Source organism: Filicampus tigris, chromosome 1 (assembly GCF_054856515.1).
Source record: "Filicampus tigris isolate MCC_2025a chromosome 1, RoL_Ftig_1.0, whole genome shotgun sequence".
Classification (NCBI taxonomy): domain Eukaryota; kingdom Metazoa; phylum Chordata; class Actinopteri; order Syngnathiformes; family Syngnathidae; genus Filicampus; species Filicampus tigris.
Window position 1 is genome coordinate 16936780 of NC_141217.1, and position 10721 is coordinate 16947500.

The following is a 10721-nucleotide window of genomic DNA, read 5'->3' on the forward strand; positions in this document are numbered from 1 at the left end:
TTGGAAAATGTGGACATGGTGTCTACCGGCCCAAAGAGGAAAAAAAACAAACCATCTGGACTGCTATGGATACCGTATCTGTGATTGTATGGAGCTGTGTTAATGCCAATGGCACGGGTGACTTAACCATCTGTGAAGGCACCATTAATGTTGAAAGGCACATACAGGTTTTGTAGCAACATAGGCTGCCATCAAAGCAACGTTGTTTTTCATGGACGCCTTTGCTAATTTCAGCATGACAATCCCAAACCACATTCTGCATATGTTACAACAATGTGGCTTTGTAGTAAAAGAGTGCGGGTCCTAGACTGGCCTGCCTGCAGTCCAGACCTGCAGAAAAGCAAAGAGAAAATATGGAAACGGGGATGCCGCACTGTTGAACAACTGAAGCTGCACAATGCACAGTTGTACATCAAGCAAGAATAGGGAAAAAAAATCCACCTACAAAGCTTCAATAACTAGTGTCCTCAGTTCCCAAACGTTAAATGAATGTTGTTAAAGAAAAGGTGATGTAACACAGTGGTAAAAATGACACTGTCCCAGCTTTTTTGGAACGTGTTGCAGCCATAAAATTCAAAGTTAATGGTTATTTGCTAAAGACACTAAAATGTATCAGTTTGAATATTAAATATCTTGTCTTTGCCATGTAATCAATTAAATATGGATTGAACATGCTATGCAAATCATTGTATTCTGTTTTCAATGTCCCAACTTTATTGGAATTGGGTTTGTAACACCTGGAGTTATGCTGAGCATCAGCTGCAGGTAGGTCCATGCCATTCAGCCGGAGTTTCGTAACTTTGCTCAATTGTCCTGCCGTTCCTTCCTTACATTTAGACAAAATCACACCTATGAAGGATCGTATGCCTGGTTTATCTAAAAACATTTTTTTAACTACCGTAGAGTCCATCTGTTAGTATTTTCAGACTTTTTCTTCACAAGTAAGACTAAGCACTGTTTTGAGTATTCAAAAGCAGATGGTAGAGTGGATGATTCATTTCTGTCTGACCTGTGCTTGCTCACATTTTGAGTACAAGAAAATGTTTGAAAATCAAAAGTCTCTAAGTTCAAAGGGGGTATTGGGGAAAAAAACCCAAAGACATCACTCATTTGTTCCACACTTGCAGTAGTCATTGTGAGAACACACCACAGCCTCACAAAAAATAAAGCTTCAAACTGCACATTTAGTGTTACAGTAACACTCCTTTACAAATGACGTATTTTCTCAGGTAATAAGGTATTTAGGTCCACGTGAGCCCGTGATGAGTGGCAGATTCTACATTAACAGAACTTAGTGTTTTACTAAAAATTGAACGTCCGTTATTCTTCATCCATCTGCAGCGTGGGTACCCTTCCATCATCCGTCATTCGCCTTTTTTCGGCGGGGATAATAGCCGCCTATAGGCCGGTCCCGCCTCTCATTTTAAACAGGCTTCCGTCAGCGATTCCAACTGCAAACTTCAGTAGCAACTCACTATTGTTCCTCGTTGCGTTCGCCGCGATAAATAGACTAAAGACGGACAACAGACAAAATACGGATTAAATACATGGGCCTCCGACTATGCTTAGTCCCTATGTTCAAATTTGTCCCGTCATTCGTCAACCGTCAGCAAAACGGGCGTCCGTCATAGGCAGATAGACGGACCGGTCCCTCACGTAGATGAAATGCCCAGCTCTGTACATTAATAAGGGTTACTATGTGACTGTGTCGGGCCAACCAAAGTTCACTGACGCTGCCGGTACAAAATTCATTAAAAAAAAAGATTAAATCCACCTTGTTGCTTTTTAATATGTAATATTCAATATTTTTAGTTTTATCCACCTGAAGTGATCAATAATCGCTGATCCTATAACCACGCTGACCTTTTTTTTCCGCATCCGATTAAATCTTTTGACAAGGAATGGCTTGAATAAGATTTAAAGCCCAGAAAATGCCAAATAGTAAATATTCAGTTAGATTTTATACTGCAACAAAACACAACATGCAAAAAACTAACTACACAGAAGTAGAGCTGGACATTTTACAAAAAAATGTGCCGTCTGTTTATCGCCTTCCGCCAACAGCCGGGGTACCCTTCCGCAGTCTGTTTATCCACCATTTTGTCCAGCCGGACCAAATAGTAATCACCTATCGGTCGGTCCTAGTTTTATGGGTGGTATCCCGATACCGCATTAAAACGCTGGTATCAGATCGGCCGGTACTAACAAATAAAATGCCGATGCCGGTTATCGATACTGGTATCATTATTTGAACGTAGAGCGCATATTTGAGAGCTGCATGTGGAAGGAAAATACGAGAAGCCTTATCGATTGTTAGCGTTATTGGTCTACCTGTGTCTAGTTTGGTGAAAAAGGTTGCTACAAGGACATACATCGCCACATTGGAGGCAGTTGCTTGGGGGGACTTTGATGCTATCAAGAGCCTGCAATTACTTTGGGGGCATGCCGGCTGGATCTTTGTCTAGTAGCAAAGTATGTTGCTTTTGTTTGACACAGTGCATCGATCACCAGTTTAATGGTGTAAAACGTCTTTCATGAAATGGTTTGTGTCCAGATAAACTTGTCTTTATGACCCGTCGAAGTTTTTCGAGCTCACCATAGCTTGCTAACTGCTAACAAAGAGACGAGTTTTTTTACAACACATCGCTCAGCAAAATTTTCTATAATGTTCCATCAACGTATATGAAATTTGTATACCTATATAATTAGCAGATTAATGTTGAACAGCAGTGTGAATTAAATCTTGAATGAAAAGTAAAAAGAAAACAATAACTGATATAAAGTCATCAGATCATAACCTTGTATGTTTGTGATGGTGTTAAGTGGTCACGTTGAAGATTTGACAGCCGTTGTGCGCGTCTGATTTCAAACAATTTCGTTTTTGCCTTAGGTTAATTTGAATCACTGCCGGGATCACAAAATAAAATCTCTAGTTGACCGATTAGAGCAACCATAAACAGCACGGGTATTAACCATCTTTAGAAACACATAACGGACTTCTGTTATCTCACTCACTCGATTGCCTGCCCCTCTGGCAGCATACAAATGTGACGTCACGCATTGGGGGGTCGGATAGAATCACTGAATATATTTTAGAAGTACAAATGCTGCACCTTGCCTTCATGTGAATACAGAATGTATCCCATGTCTCACTCTCACAAGCACGAAGAGCTATGAAAATAGGCTGTTTATTCAACATACGGTATGTATTTTGTGTGTATGTTACTACAGATACTTCGCAAGTGATGATTTAAATATGAATAATTTTACATCCATGTGAGTGCAATTTTTTAGAATTACAAAAAAAATTGCGCTTATTTTGTTTTTTTTTCAAACGATGAGGCATCGGTACAGTATCAGCATCGGCCGATACTGACATCACCACTGCTCACAACGACCAATCACAACTCAGATTCAGAAAACAGGCCAGCCGTGATTGGTCGTTGTGAGCAGTTGTGATGTCATTTTCAGTTGACAGAAGACAAAATGGCCGCCCCGAGAGATGGCTAAAAACAAGTGCATTTTTCTGCTTAATTTATATTCCACAAACGCAAAATTAATCAGAATGCCGTGATTCAACTAGTGGGCCTGCTGGGAACATATTCTTGGGAACAAAAATGTTTCGGTTGACTTTCACTTTAAATGCCGCCTGTAACACGAGGCATTTTAGTTCATTACATTATTACACCATTGCCAATGTTGTATCTCAGTGAGTTCCATGAATGAAAGTTCATCAACTCGTTCACATTTTGGTCTAATGTGAACTGAACGTCGTGTATTTCTGCCCGATGAACGTTTTTTTTGGTAAACAGGCTCATTCTGGCGTCTGTGAATGTTTTTTGGACATCAGTTCATTTTTGTTCAAGAATGCCATGTTTCGTTAGACTTACAGGAGAAAACCTGGCTAAGCACTCTGAATCATCCTTCATACTTAAACACCTTATTTGCACAGCCACATACTGTAAAGTTGGCAAAAAGAAGACCTCAGTCGAGAAATGTGTATTGGTTAGCGACAAATACTAAGGCATGGGTGACCAACCAGTCTGAGGCCAAGAGCCACAATTATCACTGTTACTATGAAGAGCCACATCATACACATAGGCACACATAAACTGACCCCTGTGCACCGTCCCATCCTCTCGCTCCATAGCTCTCGCTTGCATGTTTTGACAAACTCCCCTTGTATGGGTTTTTAGCCCGTGCATTGTTCCAAGCAAGTTGATATCCGTAAGTGCTTCATACATTTTGGGAACTTTGTCCACTTTTCTGTCTGACCTTCAAAGTGAGCAACTGGTGCTTGTAAAGTTAATTCCCCCTTGGATATTCCTGGTTGACGCTCGCATGGAATGAACTACAATGCCGCTGAAGATTGAAGCCTCGAAATGCTCCTCCAATGATGCCAAATATATTAGGCAGAATGGTTTGCCATTACGTTCAACAAAAACGGTTTCATAGTAATAGTTTTGTTTTACTGTGAATTTTTTTTCCCTCCCATTTTGAGAACAAATGTGGAAGGCGGACACTTCTCAGAGCTTTTTCCCTTCATTTGCGTTGAAGCACTTGCGAGTGAGATGCAAGTACCTGGTACCGTGCTTGATGAATGCCGTGTTCTAACGAGCCCTTATCACACCGCATTTGCTAAACGTGAAAGTCGGCACAACACTGTGCCTGTATTTGAAAGTGCTGACTAAAATGAAGTAAAAAGTGAAGTAGACTGCACCTCGACAAAATGTATCTTTCATCGTTGCCAAAAGAAGGCCCTGTCTGCTTATTTTAAGAAGGGGGAGGAGGTGAAGACAAGACGTATCTTTCATTGACTATGCTTATATGCCGTCAATATTTGGGTTAAGGTGACCATTACGCTACCGGAAATGTGTGAGCAGGCCGAGTTACTCCTGTATACCTGTTTACTGTGATCAATTGGGATATCCCTATCTAAACCGCAATGTACGGAAAATGTCATGGCACAAATAGACATCTTTTCTGCGTCCTACTTTCGACCATTAATAAAAGACATTGAAAGATGTCTTTCACTGTTGGTTTCCTCCTCGGTCCGGAAATGTGGTGCTGTGCTGCGTCAGTTTCGCCATGTTTGTTTCCCTCTGCTTGTGTAGGTCCAGTGGCTTGGGTGACAAACGCTGCACAGAAGTAGTCCCTGTACTCAAAAGATCAAGTTTTCTTTGTGGATTGAGCATGCACAGAACACAAACAAATGCTGGATTCATTTCAAATGGGATATTCCAAAATAGGACCAAATATTTGAATTAGGAAAGGAGTCACGCAGGGGTCTTGTTCTGTTTTTTAAAAAAATGGAATATGAGCATATTGTTGTTTTTTTTCGGGTGTCTACATGGCCTTGCGCAACCGGACTATGAGTAATATTCAGGTTTTGAAGTTATTGACTGCTTCTAAACGTAGGCATTGTCGAAAAATGCACCATTTTTTCAAGGCTTCCTCCATTGTCCTCCTGCCGTTACCCGTAAATCAGTGCGCCAAAATAGCGGTAAATTGCTCTGCCAGCCTCTCTTATTTTGGAGACACTCTCTGACGTTACGGCAACACCACTCTAGCAAAAAATATTCTTTACTCAAGGAGACATAGCGTCGCAGCAGACGTCTTCCACTGCCACTTAGCGATGTCCAGCAATGCTACATTCCGTGGTCCCCTCTCATCACATATACAATAAATGGGGTTGGCGTCAACGCGCTGCAACCAGCTAAATTCAGTGTGAAATGGGCTTTAAGAGCCATATGAACCAAATAGCCGCATGTAGCTTGGTAGCCACGGGTTGGCCAGGCCCGTAGTAAGATATGTTACTGTTAGCTGGTCCCTGGTAGAATGAAGAGTTTTCTCTTTTTTCTCTCTCATTTTTTCGAACAGGCTTAGTTTTACTTTAGTTTGGATTAGTTTTAGTATTAGTTTGAATTTAATATGTGGAGTATTTGTGGATTGCAAGATTTTAAAAATAACCAAGTATTGTGTCATGAAGTAACATACAATTCCCAAAAGACTGTTCGACCTTCTCTCTTCTGTACAGCTGTACAGTAATACCAAAATAATAATTTAAAGTAAACCCTGAAAGCATTTGTTTGAAATTTTTGCACAAAGACATAAACAAAGGACATTATAGATTTTGTTTTATTTCGTTAATGAAAAATATTTTTCAAATTTGGTCTAGTTATTTCATTAGCTTTCATTAACCATAATAAGCTTGATTTAGATACTGATACGAATATTATCGGTGCATCCTTTAAGCGGAAGTCAACCCAAACATTTTTTTTTCAAGAATATGTTCTATGAAGGTCCCTTCTTAAAATGCAGGCCCACTAGTTGAAACAGAGCACTCTGATTAATATTACATTTGTGGAATCACAGTTGCCAGATGTCATTTTCAGTCGACAGAAGTGACAAAATGGCCGCTCCCTGAGATGGCTAAAAACGGGTGCATTTTGCTGCTTAACTCATATTCCACAAATGCAATATTAATCAGAATGCTCTGTTTCAACTAGTGGGCCTGCATAGATCATATTCTTGAAAAACAAATGTTTGAGTTGACTTCTCTTTAATTAAAATAGAAATTTGAAGAATGAAGTACGGCCTCATTTTGACATGGCATGATAGTGTCAAAATTGTGTGAATTGAGACTATTTTGCTAATAATACTAATTGTGCTTATTATACAAATTGATCAACATGTGAAAATTATAATCTGAAAATGATCATATGGTAGTTTCTGTATTTTGGGGATCTTTACTCAATATAACTTTGGTGTGCTCAACATTTTTAGGTTCACAAAAGGGGCTCTATGACCTGGCTACCAGACTATATTGGTGAAAACCCTATTATCGAATAAGGCAGACATTGGATTTTTTTTTTTTTTGTTAACACTAATGTGATGTCTTATAAATCTGTAACTATTGAAAAAAAAAAAAACATTGGCAATGTAATTTACTGTTGCATGGATGTACACTTCAGGCAGGGCTGGAGTTTCAATGTTTAGAGTACATACGAGTTGGAATATTGTTACATTATTGTACATTGTGTCTCTTTGACACATACACACACAGACAATTTATACAGTTGAGATCCAGTTTCCTGCACCACTTCATTTCAATTGTGTGCTAATAAATAATATACTTTATTTTGGACAGCCTTGATTCATTCCAATGGATGTCAGTGGGAAACCAATGGAGAATAATACAGGCTCAGGTAAAACATCTCAATCTGTATTCTGTAGACTGGCCAATCCAAATAATTATGAGATAATTAATCTATTTGTGGGTATTATGGTTTATTTTTGTAGAAGAACAGCAGAGCCAGTCAGGAGCTTCCGATGATAAACCGGGATTGTCCCAACTTAGAAAGTCTTGGGGTTTCAGGCGATCAACTATAGCTCGACGTGAGTTCATGGAGGAAATTGGAGACTTAACCCACAGCCCCCCACCTCTACGGAAAGTCAGAAGCCGTCGTCCTACACGGACAACGCTGGCCTCTAAAGACAACAATGCTGCCCAATCTCCTCAAGAATCACGGACAGTCGTCGAAGATCTCGAGTGGTCCGCCTCATCCTCACCTCTATCCGAGGAGACAAAACCGGCTTTATCCTCTGGGGGAGGGTGTCTTGACCCAAGCATGTGGCATAATGTTGGGTCTGCTTTCCACACAGCTTTCACACTTCTTGGTGGGGATGAGGATTTGTCAATGGAAATGTCTCAAGCTTTGCCAGTCCCTGATATTTTGGGAGTTGGCAATGCCACAGAGGTCCCTCTTGCACAGACTTCAGATGATAGAGAGGTGTCTGAACTCAGGGAATCTGCAGACGATGTCGGAACTTTGCATCCTGTTGTTTCAGATGACGTAGCACAAGGCGAGGTTGAGAAAGTAATTCTAATCTCAAGTCAAGAAGAAGATAGCGATGACATGCCTTTGATACGAATCAAGGAGCAGTTGGACTATAAAGCCAGGCGGGGAGGCAGAACCAGGGCAGGCGGGAGAGGAAAGGCCAGAGGAAGGGGTAGAGGGCGAGGAAAGGGTAAAGGCAGAGGAAAGGGCAGAGGACGGGCTAAGGCATTGGAGGTTGAGGCACTCGCGGCAGATGAGGAATACGATGATGTGATACTTATTAATCCCTCAGATACACACTCTGCTCTAACTCCGAGTCCTGTTCAACAAACAACCTCAGACTTTATTATCGTAGGCACAGATGTCGATCAGGATACTGACACAACTTCAGACCAGTATAATGATGCACCATTTGAGGAGGAGGGGAAGCAAGGAGACAGTGTCAATAAAAATGTTATGGAACATTCAAGCTTATCCAACTCCAAGGGTTATGACCCCAATGCTCTTTACTGCATCTGTCGGCAAAAACACAACAACAGGTAACTTGAGGGTAATATATCTCCTGGGCAGAGTGGTTGCCCCCGATCCAAATGATTAGTTTAACTTCCTGATCCCTTCATTTGGTTCCCTCTCTAGGTTCATGATCTCCTGTGACAGTTGCCAGGAGTATTTCCATGGCGACTGTGTTGGTGTCAGTGAGTCAGAGGGCTGTAAAGAATACATATGTCCACCTTGCACTACAAAGCATCTGAGCCAACTCCAGTCCGAGTGTCACTCCCAGGCAGATCCAGAAAAATCTCCTGAGAGCTTGTCACTCAGTCCTCCTGGCGAAGAACCAGAGGGGAAAGAGGAGTTGCAGTCCTTGAAGGTTCGGATTTCATTTGGATTCTGGCTCTTACAGCAGTGTTCGAAAATATCATGTTTCCAGACAGTCCACTCCCCCTAATCACAAGTATTGCGTTTCCGGTTACTGTACACACCATGTCTTCTTGAATGACACTGAATTTTTAACTTATCCTCGTGACATGAATGCTGGATTGTTTGAAATTGTCCGATTGAGGTCTGGTCATAAGATGTCAATTTGGTTTCAGAAGACTGTACAGTTGGAGGTGAATCACATAGAGGAAGTTCCTGCAATAAAGCCTGAGCCTGGAACCAAACCCAAAAGGGAGAAGGAGAAAGATTGTTCTAGTCCCCTATGCATTGGCCCAGGATGCTCCAAACCAGCATTGCAGGAATCTGTTTATTGTGGCACTGATTGCATTGTGCAGCATGCCGCTGCCACTATGCAGTCTCTCTCTGACACAAAGGTGTCCAATCCTAGAAGCCAAGTGCAGAAAAAACCCACGCCTGTAGTACCTACTGCAAAGGTAATTCATTTAAGTCATTTTAAACACAGTGATCTAGAAAAATGGAGTCAATATAAATGTTTGATGAGTGAAAATATCTTCCCCTCAGGGTCAAAGCTCTAGTAGGGTGTCTGCGAGGTTAGCAGCAAAAGCTGAAGAGTGTGCCAAAGAAGAGGAGCTGATGGAAACTGACGGACCACAGACAGAGGCTACGTCTTCCATAGCCTGTGACCCCACTCTCACAGGAGTTCAGGCCACTCCGCAACCATCACCTAAGTTTTACACAGCGTGTATGTACCATTCACTACTCATCCTCTTCCAAATCATACAACAACGTTAAGTTCCCCCCATCTTTGGCACTAGCCTTCGATCCTCCTTGCACAAGTAACACAATCATGCACAGCGATACATAAACTTATTAATTCTTTGGGGTCACTAATACATGACTGGGGTCAGGAGTTGGTAAGTATATTACAGCTCTTATGTCAAATCTAGCCCATGATGTACTCAAACACAATCTTGATTTTTCGGGTTGCCTTTCCATTTCTGGACACATTAATTTAAAGCAGTTTTGTGTAACTGGAAAATGAAAACACAAACTACTAATACAGCAGTGCCTTTTGGGGTATTATCCAGTGGATAGGGGATTTGAATGGATTTGAATATACCGGTACATGTCTCAACACTGATTACACCAGTGGTGCAATGTCGAGCTTCAGTGGAAATTTAAAAGTGACCTAATCTACCTCTTAATACGACCACTATCATGTAACAAAATACTATACAGAAGCGTGTTCTAACTATGTGGAATTACAGAGAGAGCGAGGCATTTTGAATATTTGAACATGAATACCATTATTAATCATGCAAGAAACGTATTAAACCTTTCTCTTCCAATACATCACCTTCAAACAACGCCAAACTTCTACACTGAAATATAGCGGTTCACAATCAGAATTTATCTAACAACACGACAAAACATGAAAACGTTAAAATAGTTGGTGTGGGCAACGTTTCCATTCAAAAGCAATGCATGGACATTGAAAATAAGTCATCACTCGCTCAATTCAAAACCAAATTTCACGGTTTACTTTTTTTTTGGTAACGTTACAGTATTGGCTAATATTACAGAACATTTGGGGAAAAAAGAAAAAAAATCATGCCTATGTGAGGTTATTCTCATTGTGGCTGTACGGTGTTGTGTACAAGAGCATTCCGCACGATGAGCAGGCATCCTTGTTGTTTTTGGTTTTCTTGATATCCACACGCATTAATTGTGCTGGCACTTTGCCACTACTGAGAGTCACGCATGCAGCTTAAAGCGTAAGGCATTGCCCTATCTACCTGTTCTATCGATGGAACCGGATGGTTGAAGCGCTTCGGTGGGATGCAAGCACCTTATTGCACAATTTGCACAAAATCATGCTTTTAACAAGGCTCTGATGTGTCCATCAGTGTAAAGGGTTTACCAGCAATGAGTGCACTGACAAAGGCTCAGTGTTGTTTGGAACACAAACGACGTTTAAAATGC

The 10721-nt window shown here is 41.1% G+C and overlaps 1 protein-coding gene across 4 annotated transcripts in view; it reads left to right on the forward strand.

The window, feature by feature from the left end:
* The window catches only part of LOC147153032 (uncharacterized), a 41604-nt gene that overhangs the window by 5299 nt on the left and 25584 nt on the right, over window positions 1-10721 (forward strand). For 2 of the 4 annotated variants that reach the window (XM_086018784.1, XM_086018697.1), the window contains exons 2-6: window positions 7151-7208; window positions 7303-8380; window positions 8478-8709; window positions 8933-9211; window positions 9300-9480. In XM_086018784.1, coding sequence (XP_085874910.1) covers window positions 7166-7208; window positions 7303-8380; window positions 8478-8709; window positions 8933-9211; window positions 9300-9480 — 1813 coding nt within the window. In that variant the 5' untranslated portion in view covers window positions 7151-7165. Of the gene's footprint in view, window positions 1-7150; window positions 7209-7302; window positions 8381-8477; window positions 8710-8932; window positions 9212-9299; window positions 10106-10721 lie in introns of those variants that run through there. The other 2 variants (XM_086018862.1, XM_086018944.1) reach the window with 2 other exon arrangements.